This window comes from Puntigrus tetrazona, chromosome 11 (genome assembly GCF_018831695.1).
Source record: "Puntigrus tetrazona isolate hp1 chromosome 11, ASM1883169v1, whole genome shotgun sequence".
NCBI classification, from domain to species: Eukaryota; Metazoa; Chordata; class Actinopteri; order Cypriniformes; family Cyprinidae; genus Puntigrus; species Puntigrus tetrazona.
The window spans coordinates 3,543,592-3,562,539 of NC_056709.1; the positions used below are offsets into that span (position 1 = coordinate 3,543,592).

Consider the following 18,948-nt stretch of genomic DNA (forward strand, 5'->3'; position numbering starts at 1 on the left):
TATACATAAGAATGGTGTCTTTTGGCACAACAGGATTTAGATTCGGCTTTTATGCAGCTGAAGCTCAACCCCCACGCCGCGCTATAAGGAATCGCGTATGTTGAGTGTGCTGGAGAGCGCAGTAGTACGCATGGGCGTGTTGGAGATAGTAGGGTAGGGCTGGAGAGCGCTGGATGCTCTTAACGAGCGCACATGTAGAGCACTTGATGTGCAGAGGAGATCTCTCTTTCTCTCTGGCGATGAACCGCGGCTGACCACCCGATTCTCCAGCACAGTTTTGAGAGACTTTCCCCCGACTTTAACCCCATTCAAGTTTCTTGAGTCGCAGGGGGGGGCTCTTCATTAATACCCTGGCCTTGCTAACTCCGGGTTGGTCCGAGCGGGACCGTAACAGCCTCCGCGGGGCTCCGTGGAACTGCCCCGAGCCGCGCGCGCTCATGGAGGGAGACATCATGGACAAACTCGAGGACATGGCTTCGGTCTACGAGTTCGACCCGCTGACGGGGAACATCCCCGCCACCAAAGTCGAGATCACAGTTTCGTGCAGGTAGGAAAAAACAAACCAAAAAAAATAAAAAAAAAAAGAACTGCGTCCGGTTGTGACAGCAGGAATGAAAAAATGCGCGTGCGTTTACGCCTCTGCCAGAATAAATCCTAGCTCAGTCTCCTTCCTAGGGCTTTTCAACCTGGAGAAGTTAACGGAAAACTTATAATTCTGTCGGGAATGGCGCTTCAATGAATAGAATTCTCAAACGTTGCGTGTAATAATAGAGCGTAAAAACAAAACCAAAAAAAAAACAAAAAAAAACATGCGTTTATAACACAGAATACGTCACATGTCTAAACGACCAGAGATTGTTTGCATGCGTGTATATTTGTGCTTGTTCGCGAGGGGATTTTTATGAATTAGGAAGTTTTAGTTATGGGTGGGGACCGTTGCAACTACCGGGCAACCAATGTATGCGCGGATAATAAATAATGCAGCTCGTTTAAAGTGTTAAAACTGTTGAATAATTTCTCATTCACTGTACTATATGCAGAGATTATGCATAAACCAGTGTTGTGCGTTCTACGTCTCGTTTGCCACTTTCGTTATGCAGAAGTTACAGTTTTGAATTATTGGTTAACAGAAAAAAACGTGCATTCACACGTATTCCTTATACGTGTCAATGCACGTTTTTTTCTCTCTGTGGCGGGTGCGTGCACTATATGCTCTGTTACTCTGCTCTCATATTCATTGAACATCCTAGGCTAGATATTGTCACGGGCTGAACAGAGACTATACTGTATGAAGAGCAGCTGTATTGAGTAGCTGCACTCATTGATTGATTGCCTGTGTAAACCGTTTCTCATAACTGAACTGAATGTTGATTGGAAACATTGGGTCGCATCTGCTTTACTTCTGCTTTAAATGATGCCATGTGCATTTTTGGTGTAATGTTGTGCTGGGTGGTAATGGGCTAACCTTATTTGGATTATGCAACCAGGCATCAGATTCATATTTTTCTGACCCTGTTCCTAAATCTTTAAAGAGCTGACTGAGCCAGAGGTTGAAAGAGGTTCAGCAGACCTTCATTAGATTTTTTTTGAAAGGGAAGCAGACAGGCATGATCCCAGCAGCTACTTTAAAGATAGAGCTGTCTCTCTCCTCGTTTGACCAAATACTGAAGTATCTCAAGGAGCCACATGAAAAATATCGTATTTGCCTTTCAAAAACATCTAAAATATACTCAATGCGAACTTTTGAATGATGGCTATTTGGGATTATTATACACATTTTTGATCAGTTACGCAATCGTGACTCAAACATCGAACATTTCACTCGTTCGAATATTTATTTTTACGATCAGAAATGGCGTGGTGGAAGCGGCAGCCTTTTTGTTCACAAGTATAAAGGAGCTATTTAAAAATGAAATCTGAATTCCGTTGTACGAAAGTGATACATGAGGCAGATTCCTAAGAGATGATTAATTGCATTTAAATGAAAACGGATCTCTGTGGATAAGTGCAATAATTTTGTGCCAGGATGATTTGTCTTGATTTGAAGTTACTTGCAGATAAAGGAAGAGTGAAAAGTTGATTTATAACCGCCTGCACCTGTGGACCGTTTATCCTTTTCCTGTCTACTCCAGCATGTATTGCTAACATGCCATTGATAAATACCGGACAATATTGATTTGTAGAACCTTTTGAGAATAAACTGAGTGAAAATACCAATGAATAATAAGTGTGAAATCCTTGGCTAATCTCCAATGCCTCTATTATATGAATCATACAAAGCAGCATTCTATTTTCTTTGAGAGCCCGGAGTTATTTCAGATTTTATGCAACTTCAGCATGCCTAATATGGCACGTTATCAAGTAAAGAGGATGGGGGGATCGGCATCGGTCTGAACAGGAGGACGAGGCATCAACGTGATCCCACTGGTTTCGTGAAACAGGAGCTTCATTTACCCTAGAGACCTCGATTGGCATTCCCGTCACATATAGAGCTGAGAGCTGTTGTCATAGAGTGACAAACAGAAGGATCAGCAGATTAAATCTATAATGGATTTCACCAAGTTTGCATTCAGAGGTCCAGCCAAAAGACTCCATTACTTCTGACTGGTCGTGTGACGTTTGCGCGGTCTGTGAGCTAAACGAAAACCCACCGCGGCAGTTCAGATCACCTGGTGGTCTTTCAGTTTAACCTCTTTCGTTATCAATGAGACGTGTTCTTCCAGTGCGTATGTCGCCATGATGACTTTAGACAAAATATGGCAGTGGCTTCCCAAGCAAACAGGAGACCGTTACCATTTTTCTTCATCCAACATTCATGCCACGTTAACAATTCATTCGGTTACTTCTATAAATGTAAATATGAATGCTCCCCATGATCTAAAACACTCAACCCACCCACTTTTTGTTTATATAACACACCCAAATCTCTAATTGGCATCATAAAATCCATATAGTTGTCTGATCAAGAGCGTTGCTTGCTTGTGAGGAGCATTTCATTTCTGCGTTTTTTCTTTACTGTAACTAGACATGTCCTGATTTTAATCGCGAGCGTTAAATTATTCAACGTCTTTTCAAAAGCGGCTTGAAAGGGATGTGGCGCAAAGATCAAACTTGCGTTGATTTGTGTTTGTGCTTTTGAGCGTCTAGGGGAGCACTGTGATGTTTTTCAGGTGCACTCCGGGGTGTAGCCCCTCCTGCTTTGTTCTTTTATGGTTTGTAAATACTTTATCTGCAAAGTGTAATATTCACTAGCATCTGAAGCGCGCAGTCTGTGCTTCCCACCGGAGACCGCACCAGTTCTTTTACCAGAGATAAACACAAACACGCGTTCAATATGGATCGCGATGCAAAAGGATCCCACCTGCTTTCATACTCTCAGCGTATCGAGAGAGGCGTGACGTCTGATGATTGATTGCTTTCAGCAGCCAATCACAATACGGATAATGATCAGTGTGAAATGTCAGCATGTACCTGGGGACGGTATTCTGAGAGCCGTTTCGGTGCTTCACCGCTCTTCTCTGGATTCCGGGGGAGAATTAAAATTACGACCTGTCGTTTGGATGTAATTACTGTGATTTTAGAGCAGTTAAAATCCCTGTCACAATGATCAGGTATCAAAAACCTGTCAGACAAAGACTCTCACCCGAGGTGGGTGAGATAAGGCTAGGATTACTGTAGGTGGATAAGGCGGAGAAGCCAGATTACGCCACACACAGATTTTTCAAGTGCTATCGACAAAAGGACCATTGAGCATTTGTTTTCTTTATCAGGAACGTTACTGTCGGATCGCAGAGATATGTCATCAAAGGCAACACCAAACTCTTTTATTGATTTTGACTTGAAGTCCATAAAGTCTGCTGTGTTCCACTTTATAATATAATATAATATTCCAAATTCTAAACATCTCTAAAAGGAAATTCAAAACATAAGAATATAATATTTTTTAGGTTGTTTTTTAGACTATTTAAACTATATTATCTAACTTTTTTTATAGGTTTTTTTTTCTTTCCCACAACTGTGCATGTTTTAAGTTGCCAGCCAATGGCAGCATTTTTGATAAGCCCAATGGCTCCGAGAATATTCACAACGTTGTATGAATTCATAATGACGTATGAATGTCTGAACGTGCAGCATGTCAAAACAAAGAAAACAAAACAAAGATTGCCTCATGCAATCCTTTTTATCAATACTTAAACATGGCTCCGTGTCTTTAAAATGAACAAAGAAACAAACAACATTTTGAATTGAACGATGAGAAAATGGGTGTTTGAAAATGGTGTTTCATAGCTTGCACGGTCCTATACCACTTCTTGACTCAAAATTTAATTTGGTGACATTTTGATTTATGTGCTATAAAATGTTTGATGATAGTGTTATTTTACATTTGCATCTGCTTATATGCACGATTGATTGTTCTTTGCTTCTTCTTCGCTGTGTAGGTTCAAACGTTCATTTCTGTTTCAGAAGATGTGTAATAGCACTGTAATATACACCACTGAAAATACAGAAAGAACGAAATTCCATCAGTGGTGGGAAAGCATTATCTCATAAAAGATGAAACAGTTAATAAAAGATATAAACAGGATTTGATTAAATGACATCTTGCTATATAAAACACAAAAAACTTGTGAAGTATCTAATACTTAGCTAATATTTCCATTAGGGATGCACAAAACAGTTATCTCACGGTTCAATACATACCTTGTTTTTTTTAACCATGGGTTGGTTCTGATGCCTTGGCACATCATAGTGTGTTTTGCACTTTAAAATAAAATATTAAAAGAGAAAAGCATGAATATAATACGGAGTTGGCACTAGTTAAGCGCAATAAACACTTCATTCATCCACATATCATCACAGAACTCATGACGCTCCAGGAAGTCCCTTAAAGGGGTCATATGATGTTGCTAAAAAGAACATTTGTTGCATCCACTGGGGACATAATTACCGATTATCATGACTTCCTCATAAACATAACATCATCTCTGCATTTGTGATCTGTGAAATGACAAACAACAAGCACTAACGTTACCCTCACAGCTCGCATTAGAACAGCACGTAAGAAAATGTAACATACATGTTTATAAGGCTGTATGTTACATCTAATGTATTTGAATGAATGTTTATTGCATATTTCAGATTAATTAGTCTCACCATGATGGAAATGACACTGAGCACCTTCTATATATGTTCATATTTAAAGCTGCTTGTGATGGGCTTTGGTTATCAGTGTATTGCAAAGGTTCAAAACAGATTTCAAGACTTGATATAGGTTGGAATATTAACTTTATTAAACTGTAATGAAGTTACAGCATTTAACTGTAAGTTTAACATAAAACGGTAAATCCAAAAACTGTGTTACCGTATTTTTACAGTAGAATTCCAGCAACCACAAGCTGACAGTTTTTCACCGTAAATTTTATGCAATGTTTTTACAGTGTTGTGAATACAACTTAAAAACTGATTTCTATTTATGTCCTCTTTTGGAAGCACAAAGTAGTTTCACTTTCAGTAGCATACTGCGCTAGCATACTGCCCTCTTCAAATCAGACACACGATGAGATAAAATAGTGCAGTACGATCACATTTAACTTGAACGAATAAAAGCATTTTTTTTAATTAATTACTAAATAGAGAGAGAGAGAGAGAGAGAGAGAGAGAGAGAGAGAGAAATGTGTGTGGAATTTAGTGCTTCCATTAAAGCACCACATAAATATAGAATGGTGACTAATCTTACTTGGAGCTATCTGAGCATTAAACAGTTTTAATGCATCTCTACCAGCCAATCAGAACCAAGTATTCCGACAGAGCGTAGTATAATACAGTATAAAATATATTTTCTGTCCCATTCTGTGCTAAAACGCCACATCAGATGAAAAACACTTGATTGATGTTCTGGAGTAAAAAAATGTATAATGTTATTTTGCGCAATAGGTTTAGAAATGCATTTACATTGCAAGTCATTACAAGGGAAAATGTTTGGCGTGTGTTGCTTTTTCAAATGCACATCATAAGCAGGAAAGCTTAGACTCACACACACAAACAGAGCCAGTTTCGAAAAAAATAGAACCCACTTAAATTTCTTAAATGCATAAAACACAATTCGCAAGCATGTATTGAACCGTGGTTGTCATATTGAATGGTTCAATATTATATTAAGAAACGTGGCATGCTTAATTTCCAGTGGTCTGTAGCATAGCTGGCAAGATTTTTTTTAATAGCTTGCTTGCTAATGAGGTAATTAGCTGATGCTTTATGCAAAATACTTACAGAAAATGCAGTCCCCCTGGAGAAACCTCGGTTAACTGAAAGGTAATGATTTATGGATGGCACCTTGTGGGTGAATATCATTCAGCACTACGAGTGATCCACCGATGCTTCATTCTCCCACCTCACAGAACCCTATATTACGCAACAGTTTCTGAAACTCCTGCCACTTGGTTCAAGGTCCCTTAAGAGTATCCTGAACCTTGGCTTTATTTTCTCCCACATTAAACAGTCTCTCCAGGTTGCTACACTGGGCAGTGGACAACGCTGCTTCGCAGGCAGGTGGCATTGCTTGTGCTTCACTTTTCCAATTTGTAACCCTTAGTATCTCCTTCGATTCACACTGCCCTCTGCTAAATACTGAACCGAGTGGGTGGCTTTCAATCTTTTAAGCCTCTCTGCAGATAGTCTGTGAGGGGCCGTTAGAAAAATAAAAATCTCTTTATATAAAAAAGGGTCGTAGAGAAAGTTGGAAGTAAAGAGGACGTCTTTGAGGTGAGTGATGTCGACAGCCTGCCCACATTCGACAGTCACTCTAACGACAAAAACATATTCAACAGACAATCTGCCATGAAGACGCAAACCACTGAAGCACTGAGGAAGTAAACAAGAAAAACCTCAAACCAACAGAATAAAATTGATTTCTTGAAACAGAATTTGGGTTGTCGCCGCCGATAAGAATCCCAGAACGATTGGTGTTCGAAACAGAGGGGGTGGCAACCTCTGAAATCCCAGAGGAGATCTAGTCCAGCCTGAGCTGTTATGATCACAAAGAACATTGATTTTTCTGATCCTCAGAGGTCTGACCCTTGGTCTCTGTATTCTAACATGCGCAGACACATGTCAATTGTCAATCTTGCCTCAGTCTCTCACAAATAGCTGTTCAGTATGGCTGACTGGTGCTTTTTATTGGTTTTTCTGATGGATGTGGCAGAGATGCCGTAAATAACTTCATCCAATTGTTCATTTTCTCGGTCATGGTTGCCATGCCGGCAGAGAGCCTGAGTTTTCTTCATTTTGATTTGAAGCAGAAGAGCCGCTCTCTTGTGAATGATTTTAGCAAGTGTGTTCATGAGCCACTCAACTCTCCTGATTGTTTTCTCTTACAAGTGATTTTGGAAAGCATTCTTTACAAATCCATGTCAGGCTGGAAGCTAAATTCTTTTGTTATTGAAAACATCATTCTGTACTCTGGGTGTGACCTTGCAGTAGCTTTCTGTATTCCATTAAGCTGTAATGGAATAAAAAACGTTAGTGCCTCTTTTAAAGATACAGCTTGACCTTATTAGTATTGATGAACCAAGTTTTACGTCCAGATTCGAGATAATTTCTGTAGCGTAAGTCAAGGCCGTAACCATGTCTTGAACATTTTACATTAGTTTTATGAAGAATAAAAAAACAGTACGAAATTCTAGGTCTGATTCTAGTTGGAAAGTAACCACTTCGAAAATGGAAAATGTTGCTTGTCTCATCACATTCAGTTAAAAATTGCATGAATCATACTGTATAAATCATACCAAATGTTCAATTCATAATAGCAAAATTTGAGGATAAAATGTGAAGCAGTTTGCATCACTGGATGTTACTGTAAGTTGTCAATATGAAATATTTTGCTACTTCGCTCTTTAAAATGGTGTTTAAAACTGAAAGTGATCCACAAACCCTGCATACTTTGTTCAGCAAGTTTTCTTCATTCCCTCAGATGGCAAGAACTGGTTGAAGTGAACATATTTCATGGGCTGGTTTATAGGACTGGACACAAATATTGTACATTCTTGTGTAGTCCAATTTGTAATAAGTGAATATTATGAGCTGGTTCTTTAGTGAATCAAAAATATACAGTGTGACCAATATAGCCTGACTCCTGAATAAACAACTCTTATTATCCTAAGTGAATCAAATACCTTACAACTTAATGTTAGCCATGTTGTTCTTATCCTGTGAAAGTACAGTTTGTCAGAACAGCTCAAATATGCTTGTACGAGAGTTAAATTAGCATGGTTGCAGCAAATTCATTTTTACAATTCGTGTTGGGTTTGGTAGTAGTTGTGACACTCCAGGACTGCTGCGATACATACCTACTGTAAAGCAATGTAATAAAATGCCACTCACTGGATGCTTCACTTCGAAACTGCCTTGAAACATGCAGAAAGATAAGTTATATCAGATTTGCAAAGATTTTCTCACAAGTGCGTACTCCAATGAGCCTGGGTTGTAAAAGGTTTTTATTGCAGTACTACCGATTTAATCATGCTGAAAAAAGTACCTTGTTTATAAAATGCGAAACACGGAAGTACATATCACTGCATTTTCCAATAGGAATAAACACTAGAGGCGGTAAAACAGCGAACCCTTTTCGTATACAGTTATGATTAAAGCACCATGTTTCGCTTTCCAGACATGACAAGCGTGCATGGTAGCTTAGCTGACATGGAATTGAACTTGCAAAATCCTTGGGACGAATTCTGTGAGAAACATGATTTACAATGAAAGAGCTGAAAGATGAGAGATCAAAAACGGTACATTTTCGCCGTAAGACCAAGCCCAGTGTTACAATACAATTGTCATAATCTAACAATGTGAAAAAAAATGGTATCTAGATTTGTCAAAAAGATTAAATTTACTAACCTTTATGCGTCTTTATAACCTGAAAGGCATAATTTACTCTCCCTCAAGTCCAAAGGTCCTATCGAAACTTAGCTGATCTATACAACAATGTCTCTGAACTCAATTATGAAATGCATTTAGCTGAAAATTGAGTGCTTAATCAATCTATTCTTCAATTTGATACTGATCAGTATTTTGACACAATTTGTTAGAAGTGCTATATAAATGAAGGTGACTGATTGGTTGATTCATTGATTGATTGATTACCTGTACCTATAGTCAACATTTCAAGTTCACATATTGCAAACCATAAAATCGTAGAGTAGGTATTTTTGGGCCAGATCAGATTTTGCAGTGTGGATCAGACCTTATGCCAGAGAATATAACTTTAATGACTTCCAGGCATATCTGTGATAATCACTCTTAATCGCTAATGGCTCTTTGATGTACATGCTTAATTTGTGACAAACACGAGTCACTCTATTTCTCTTCTATCCAATTGGCTTTTAATGCACTTCCTCCGTTCCATCTGGCTTTGACTCATGTGCAGAATCTTTCCCTTTCTCTGTCAAAAAAAGGATCTGCCTCCTGTTCTTTGTGGCTAAATTGACCAAATGCGACTGGCAGCGTGGACTCTTTCTTGAGCTGATAACTGCTCAGGGCCAAGCAGCAAGACCAAGAAACTGAAAGGAATGCCGACTGTGGTGGCAGAATTGGATGTGTGTGGGACAGTGGGACGCCCTTGTTCTTCTGTCTGTCTCATCACAGTCAAACACACCTGACTGAGAGCTAGTGGAGCGTAGAGGGACCTGGTTATATATGCAGACTGCCTCAAGACCACCGAAGAGACAGGTCCGGTCTGGAATACAAGAAGGATGGTCTCATAATGAGTCTCAGAAGTTATAATTAAATTACTGGTGGATGAAAGGAGTTTGACACCACTGGGTTTAAAACTAGTGATGCGGTTCTGCTGATTTTAACTTAGTCTAAGTATTTCAGCGTTTTGTAGGGTTGTTAATTTAACATTCTATTTTAAAATAAATTAATGAATTCTATAAATGGAAGTTTTATAAATATATAAAAATTGAATTAAATAAATTAAACAATTAAAAGCTGTTCATACATTAAGTATGAGGAAACTTTGGTAGCAATATATTTTACAGTCCAGTTACTCATGTATTTTATATGGTAATTATAATAACTAGGTAATAACCAAGTACTAACCCTGAACCTACCCCTAAACCTAACCTTACCCATGTAGTTTCCTTATATTACATGTACTTTCTTTGATAAGTACAGTGTAAGTGTACTGTAAGTACATGTTCTGTAAAATAAAGAGCAACCTGAAATTTTCCTATACTATAAGAACTAACCTTTCGTTCTGGTCCGTGAATCTGATTGGCTTTATTAGAATGACTCAATAATGTACATCTGTACACTTAAATAAAGCTCTGCGATTTCATAGGAAACAGTATAATAAATATCACAATCATTACTGTGAGATATGGCTGTATTTCAGCACGCTGTGATTACTTACGGCACTCAATGTCCTAGTTGCTCATTTGGTGTAATTTATATCAATGCAACTGAAATGGCACAGTGACTAATCCAGATGTTATATTCCAATTGAACATAGGACTGAGGTGATGTACATGTGCATGCTTCTTTAGCATTGAGTGTTGGAATGACTGATTGTTTTGGGGTTGATGCTGAAAATGCTGGATCTGGTTGTCTCAACCACTCTGCTTGTTGAAACATGTCATTTAAGCTGGCAAAACCGCATACACCAATGGTCGTTTTCATTTTGGGCAACATATGTTTCCTGACGGGCTTCATCACGTGAGCCGTCTCCATGTTCCCTCTAGCTTGATGATGAATTAGCACCATTAGGTTTGCTTTATTAGAACGGATGCACTTGCCAAGGCAAAGCATGCTGGGTACAGCTGTTAAACACCAGTGAGCTTAGAAAAAAGCAGGATTTTTTTTATTTTTGGTTTTGGACTGAATTGAGTCAATTGGTTAAATGTGCACTGTGGCCATTTGAAATGTTGTAGAAGATTTAATGGTTGGACTTTTCTGTAAAGAGAAGTTCCTTTTCTGTCCATTGCATGGAGATTAGATTTGTAACAGTACATCAGAAGTATCTAGATTTTATTGCTGTGAGATCTTACAGTACTAAGCAGAAAAAAAAGACAAACAAAACAACAGGCAGCAGTACCATAGAACAACACTTCTTGGTTTCCAAAAGAACCTTTCGGTGAACAGTGAAGAGACATTTTTTTTTAATCTAAAGAACCATTTTCCACTATAAAGAGCCTTTAGTGCAATGGATGTTCAGTGTTCTTCATGGAACCATAGATGCTGATAAATAGCATATTTTAAGACTGCTGTGTGCCTGAAGTAACAAGTTTGAATCAACAGCTCTGGGATCTTGGGTGAAAGACTTCTAAAGCCTCAAATACCTCCTCTTTATTCTAAATTTCATGTACTACCACAATGTGAGAAATGTTGCACGCAGTATGTAGGAGTTACTTTTGTTTTTCTTGCTAGAAGAAATCACATTCAGGGATGTAAGAGTCTAGAGACATGCAAATGAATTATGTGTTTGATAGAAAACCTGATGAACTTATAAACTGGTATATTATAGGGTATGAATGTGCATTATATAAGTTAGATGTGTCTTCAAAGCCTACATTAATTATTTAAGTAACGCTCTTGATTTAAATCAAATTAAGTTCAATCTACAGCATCTGTGACATGCTGTTAATTATCACTGATAATACTGTTTATAATAATAAGTGTCAGTTGCACAGTGTAATCCTTTATAAATCTACGGTATGAATCTCAAAGGGTGTAAAAGCAGAAGTACTTTAATATTTGTACAGATTATAACTAATTGTAATCAAATAGTATTATATTCTTGAAAATTGAAAAAACTGTTTAAAACACAATTTTAAATGCCACGATTGTAAAAAATATTATGCGGGGTAACCATGTAAAACATTTTTCTTGAAATTTCAACACATTATTAAACATATCTTTTATAATTATTTTTTTCCATATCTGTATACATAACATTACGTTTTCACAGTGTAATCCGAACAGATCATATTTGCTAAAAGACTTAATTTCAGGCTTTTTCATTATGATATCCTCAAGACAGCTGTATTACTGACTTACTTTACTTCATTTTATGCCTGTATTTCTGGTTATGCGTTATAAAAATAATTCTTGTAGTCAGAGGCGTCAAGCCCATTCAAACAAAGAGGACACATGCCCCCTCAGATTTCTGAGCCAAGTGTATTTTGAATGCAGTATCTAAAAGACAAAAATAGCCATATATTATGTTTTATATTTGATGGAATTAAAACATTCAGCTTGTAGGTATCATGCAGTGGTTGCCAGATTGTTAACTTTAATTTATTTATTGATTGAATGACAGACCGACCAAATTAGTCTTGTGTTATCACATAATATTTATTACGTGGCTATATATTCTAAATGTGTATTTTGAATATTTCACTTATTTTGGCAATACCTTTCCATATAGTCTTCTATTTAGTGTGCAATATTGAAAACATCCAAAAAGCCTCCACACTAGGTTTCTTTAAGTAGGTTAATGCTGGTGGGGAAAAATGATCATCAAAACCAAATGTCACATTTTCTGTAGAGAACAAGTGTGTGGGTTTGGTGTGTGGCTTTGGCTTTAAATTTGATGCTAGATCTGATCTATCTGCTGAGGATTACACTGGCAATCACTTCCATTGAATGTGATTCAGCAGTGTCATGGTCAGAACAAAAAAGCCTCCAACAATCCTCCGAAGCATAGCGGTGTAGTTCACACACCCTTAAGATTGTTCAGATAAAAGCATTCGTGTAAAGCACTTTTTTTCCTGTTGAGTTTTATATAAGATGAAATTTCAGTTCACAAGAATGTTTTATAAATGAGACTCGTGGGCTGGAGATATGTGACATATAGATTTATGAGTGCGTAAGTGAGAAAGAGAGAGACAGAAAGACAGAGACAGCAAAAATGGGGAAATACAGGGTTGTAGAGCTGAGATAAGAGTTGTAAAAGTAGCTGGGGGCAGGGGTTAGAGAAAAAAAACCTCAGAGAGCCCGAGCCAGACCCTTAAAACGGATTCGTGGAAAGAAAATCTTGGAGGACAAGACAAGACAAGCATTCTACAGAGAGCTGGAGCTCACTTTGAAGACAGTGTGCAGGAAAGCACTTGGCAGGTGTTGTAGAGATGTTTCCGCCACATGCTTTGCTGCACTTCTCCCGTACTGCGACCCATGACTCATTCTTTAAGCATACAAAGCTGCAGTGGCGAGGCGACCCATAAGGCTGTGCAGGCACGACCAGCTCCGCATCAGTGTTTTTGATGACAAGAGGAATGACAATGAATGTGAAAGATTCAAAATAAACGCCAAATACAGTGGCCATCTGAAAGCATTAAAAGTATAAAGTGTATTATTAAAAGCCAATCTGGTCTCATAAAAATACGTATCCGTGTGCACTTTTTATGTGCTTTACTGACAGTTCTCCACAGTTCCAAAGAGAAATGTCCACTGAGTTGCGCTAAACACAGAAGTTCAATATGTGAACTCTGACACATTTTTATTATGTTGCTATAAGTATGCATTGCTGTGTTTTTAAATTTCTGGGAACTGTTGCTATAAGTTAATGCTCTACCATGTTGGAAATATTCCATGCACCAAATCCTACCCAAATACAAAACTCATATAAAAAAGCATTTGTTGATGCAACTTTGCCATTTCGACTTCCTTTTATGCAGATTTGAACTGTTCTGTCAAACCATAGTCACACAGGATTCGAACCGGAGCTCCTCACCTCTCAAGTACATCTGTGCTCCGTGAGCTACCACATAAACCTGCCATCTATAAAAAACCCATAGTTATGAAGCTGGATATGTGTGATGCAAAAGCGTCAGTTTTTAAATCTCCCAGCATGTTAATATTGTTTTGAAGCCAAATTATAGCGTTCAATTGATGATGATAAATGGAATTGATAATGGAAAAATCATAATTATGGGACTATTTTACAGACCTCTTTGCTGTGTTTCCGATCCTTTATTGTGTAAGAATCCTTGCTGTCTATTGAGGGTCAGAGAGCTCTCGGAATTCATCAAAAATATCTTAACGTGTGTTTCGAAGATGAACGAAGGTCTTACAGGTTTGAAACACGAGGGTGAGTAAAAAAAACGAATTTTCCTTTAAGTGATCAATCAGCCAGTAAGTCTTTTAGATCATTTTTGCAAACTGAATCAACTGAATGATTCATAAGTGAATAATTTTGGAATGACAGTGAAGCGCGTCACATAACACTGGCAATACAAAGAATGTGTATCCCGATTTCATCCATACTATGCATATTTATACTTCTGTATATTGAACATCAGTGAACATTCAGATGCAGCCCTTAATAATGCTCCATTCATTGACCGAATCAGCAGCCAAATTCCATTCACTTTTACTATGTCAAAAATGTAATTTTGTGTTTTATGAATGAAAGAGAACGACATGGGTTAGTGAATAATGAGAGATGATGCTGTTGCCTGTTAGCTGCGTACGTGATGTGGTGTCGCTTTCCTCCTCCAGAGAGTTGTACCGCCACGGTGCTGCAGTGATACATCCTGCAATAGGCAGGCCTGCCTCTGCATCTGTACCTCTGACATTCCACACACTGCATGAAAAGCCCTGGGGGGGCAGCTGGCCGGAGTGAATAATTAAATAGATGGTGGGAAAAGCATACTGCGTGGGCATCCAGATCGATCTAGAGAGTCCCGGCTCTGTTTGCATCGCTCGTGTTCCCATTGCCGGGCACACATCAAGCTTTTTTTATTAAAGGGATGAAAGCCAATTAGGCCTCATGGCAGCCTGGCCCCAGCCACCACAGACCGCACCAAGGGATTGATTCATTCTGATCTGGGTTGCTTAGAAAGAAAACTCAGCATTAGCATGCACAGAAGAGGATGAAGAATTCCCAAACGCCATCACAACTTAAAATCTGCAGACTCTAGAGGTTTTCCAAAACGGCGGGGACATGACTGGACTGGAAGATTGTCTATGCTCAAAAGCAGTCGGGGTTACTTTCGAGAAAAATAATTTTAACTGAAATATTGTGAAATACGGTGTATAACTGCTCTGGTGCCTCTTGAGAATCGGGACATAATTGCTTCTGGGATCGGAGAGGTTTTGTTGTTGTTGCTGGAGCAAATTGTATCTATTCAATATCCATTATAAAAGGCAAAGCGCATGTTTTGGGGACACGTAATCAGTCATGCACTATGGCCTCAGATATCAATTCTAATCTATACCATTAAAAAAAGAGATCGTTCGAGCGATAGCTACATGCAAACAGCACCATATGTTGCTGTATTTCGTGTTGGGATATTACGAACCGCTACATATGCATATCATTTGCATATCATTTGCATTTTAAATTCTCAAAGGTTGCTTTAAGGAGGTTGCCTATTGTGGTTCGCATCCAAGATGAAACTCTGAAACTTAGGCGTGTGTGGGTGTATCGACTCAATGAGTTCATCTGAAAGTGTTGCAATGAAAGTGCATCGTGTTATGATGCAGTCAGGCGTTATTTACGTTGACTTCGATCTGCACCGACAAACAGGGTGTTGACAGCATTAATTGCGCTGATGGTGCCTCTTCAGACAGGCTCTTTTCTGTGGTGCTCACTTTTATTGTCGTCGGTACTTTGATGTTTCATTTGTCTGATGAGAAGAAGGTTCAATCAGTCCCTTTATTTTAGAAATAAGCGACACACATACTCTGTTCTGTTGTTGTATTTTCTGAATCTTCCTCCCTTAACTCAGATTTCATACTCTACCTCTCAATTTGGGCTCTGACGTCGTTCTGACAGATCCAACAGTCCTGTGATAACATCAGTTTTGGAGTTGTCATGGCGACCCGCTGAACCACTCAGAGACATGTTTGATCTGAGTAAGCTTTTGCTGGAGAGCATAGGTTTTGAAGAGTTTTTTCATTGTATTTAACGTTTAAAATTGATGAGGGACTACTGTGATGAATAATTAACACTGTGGTAACCTGGTATAATAACTGTTTTAATGGTGACTTGGTTTTCTTTTCAGCGGCAATGTGATTGGTAATACCACCTACAGTGAGCTCTCATTGGTACAAAATTTCTCTCCAAAGTACCGTAGGCCTGGAAGATCTTGATTAATTTAACATTTCACCTCAAATTACTATTTACTTATTTAATGCCCTCATAGTTTACTATGGTTATACTGTATATATGTTTTAAAATTGTTGAAGGAAACGCAGACTATGGTTATTATTTGAACATTTCGAACAATTGAATTCAAAGCACACACTTCCTGAAATTAAAATGTTTAATGAAAAAAGCCACATTTCAGTTTTAATGTAAAAAGTATATTTTCACATTAAAATTTTGGGTTAGTTTTGGTTTAGCTTTGAATAACAAACCTACTAAGCAAGCCAGAGGCGACAGCGATAAGGAACCAAAACCCCATCCATTACAGAATGGAGAAAAACCAGGCTCGCTTTGGGGCCAGTTCTCCTCTAGCATCATTCATCTTCCATGCCATGTTATTACCTTAACCTGAATCACTACAGTAAACCTTTGGTAATTATTTATAGTTTAGAGCTGTTGGGAGAAATTTTGCAAGAAAATTGCATACTTGCAGTGCAGTGGAAGGTCTTGTAGTGCTTTAAAACCACAACAAATCAATCTCAAGCCAAGAGTTTGAAATCAAAAAGGGAAAACAATTAATTAATGGCTTCACGAATGTGTGTTCACGTTGATAACAATGCCAGTCTCTAAACCTGTTAGCTACTACCTGATGTATATTTCTGTTGTATTTATATATAAATATATATAAATACATTTTCTTTCTTTTCTCTCTTTCTTTGGAATGTACCAGACTAACATTTCACTGCAAGTTGCACATGTACAAAATATATGCAACAAATAAAATCTTGAATCTTGCCAGAACTTGTCTCTCTCGTGGGAAGTCAAGTATTTACGTTATAATATTAAATCTAGAAATAGTTTTGTTACAAAAACTGAACTGCTTCAGATTACTTGCGATAAAACCCCCAATGCTGTATAGGTTAGTTTTACAACAGATACATCACAATAATGGCCTCTATCCATCAGAATTACCAAGCTTGGGAGAGCCTGGATACATTTTTCAAGAACTCTGACTGTGCATAAGAAAGTCATATACACCTAGGATTCAGATTTTTTAATGAACTATTTCTTTATTGGCAAAAATATCTGATGTTCTAACAATTAGATTATCTGCTCTCCCTGCCATGATAAACAAGTGCTGTAAAAGCAGGCATTTCTCTTTAAACTAAGGACTTCTGTAAAACAGTAGCATTAACATTCTTGCACATGTAAATGGCATTGCCTTAAAAGAATGCAGTTTGAATCCTTGCTCATGGCAGCTCATGGACACTCAGTTCTCTAGGTAATGAGATTCGGTGTCATCCACTAGTGTCACGTTAATTATAAAAAATATAAATATGTCCTGATGGGCTGTGATTGTTTTATAGCCTGCAGCATTATCACTGTCAGTGTGGACATTTTACGTCCCTCCTGGTTCACTCCCAGCGCTGGGTTCTGATGTTTGCAGTGTCAATATATTGTTGTTGATGTTTCACAGTGCCTTGTCTTCCTGTCTTATGCTGCTTAACAATTCCGTTTGTTCCAACAACCGATTTTCCAGCTGTTGCAGAACTCTCTCATAATGCGTGTCAGGACCCATGTCAAATTATCCCGTGTTTCTACTGAGCACTGGTACAACATGTTCTCGGTTTGGCTTGTAACAAGCTCAGAACACTTTCATAGTGCTTTAATTTCTCCTGTCTGACATTTCCCCAACATTTTGATGGCTACAACCAGCGTTGAAAAATGCAATGTATTGGTAAGTGTTTTAACAAAACCTCTGCGCACTGGAGATATGAAATATATATTTCATGCAAAACGCAGGTGTAATACATGCAAGTGATGGCAAATCTGGTTCTTTTCGGAAAAAACGGTTTCTTACAGACACCAGTCCAAATTACCAGTTTGTTTATGTAATCACACAATGATGCCACATATACGCAATTTTAAGATTAGAGCATGCAATTATGTGAAATACAGATTTGCATGTCTAGAGCATATGAAGGGAATCATCTAGTCTTAATCAATTACACTTTTTTATACATAAAACATGGTAAACCGTAAAACTGTATTTAGATATACAGTGAAAAAAGCCTAGTCTAACTAAAATATGTTTAAACTAATTAGCATTAATCATCTTACATTAATTTAAAGCTGGTCAAATGTTAAACAGTGATGCAGAATTAACAAATTAATCAAAACATAAATAATGTGCAAGGACCGGAGATAGGATCTCATCACCAGTGTCAATAATGTCAACTGACTGTAAGAACACTGACTCTGAACATTGGTTTACATTGCAGGTGTCCATGTTGTTAAAATCTACACCTGAATTTAACACTAGAAAAATTAACACCATTAACCATTAACACCAAAAACAACTTAAACAACAGTGGAAATTTTGCTGTGTAGGACACAGGCAAGCTTGTTTACAGATGCAAAAGAAGCTAAATTTCCCTACTTTAGCAAAAGATATCTTTAAAAAACCAAATTTGGGCTTATATCGGAATCCTCTGACATTTTTCTTTACAAGTCTTTAGTTTGGTACTGCTAATTTGTGAGCTGCTTTTTGTTTTGTTCTTTCTCCGCATTTGCCATTATTCACACAATACTGATGTACTGACAGAAAAGAGTTTATTACTTTTGAAATATGTATATTGTTCTTATGAAAACTCTTGGATTCTGTACAGGACGCCCCTGATGACATGTGAGGCACATTTTGTTATGGATGTGCACTTTACTTGACATGATTTGGACTATTCAAGGGGAAACACCCGCTGACTGCAATGATAATACTTGGAATAGCAAGGACAATTTTTTATAAAACTCAGATATGATTTGTATGATTTAGGAATAATATATAATATAGACGTGGCTAGTGC

The 18,948-nt window shown here is 37.9% G+C and overlaps 1 protein-coding gene across 3 annotated transcripts in view; it reads left to right on the plus strand.

Annotated features, from left to right (window-relative positions):
* Nucleotides 1–106: 106 nt before the first annotated feature.
* Nucleotides 107–18,948, plus strand: part of cpne5b (copine Vb) — a 113,592-nt gene continuing 94,750 nt past the window's right edge. The window contains exon 1 of one of the 3 annotated variants that reach the window (XM_043252867.1): nucleotides 107–547. In XM_043252867.1, coding sequence (XP_043108802.1) covers nucleotides 438–547 — 110 coding nt within the window. In that variant the 5' untranslated portion in view covers nucleotides 107–437. The remainder of the gene's footprint in view (nucleotides 548–18,948) is intronic. The other 2 variants (XM_043252865.1, XM_043252866.1) reach the window with 2 other exon arrangements.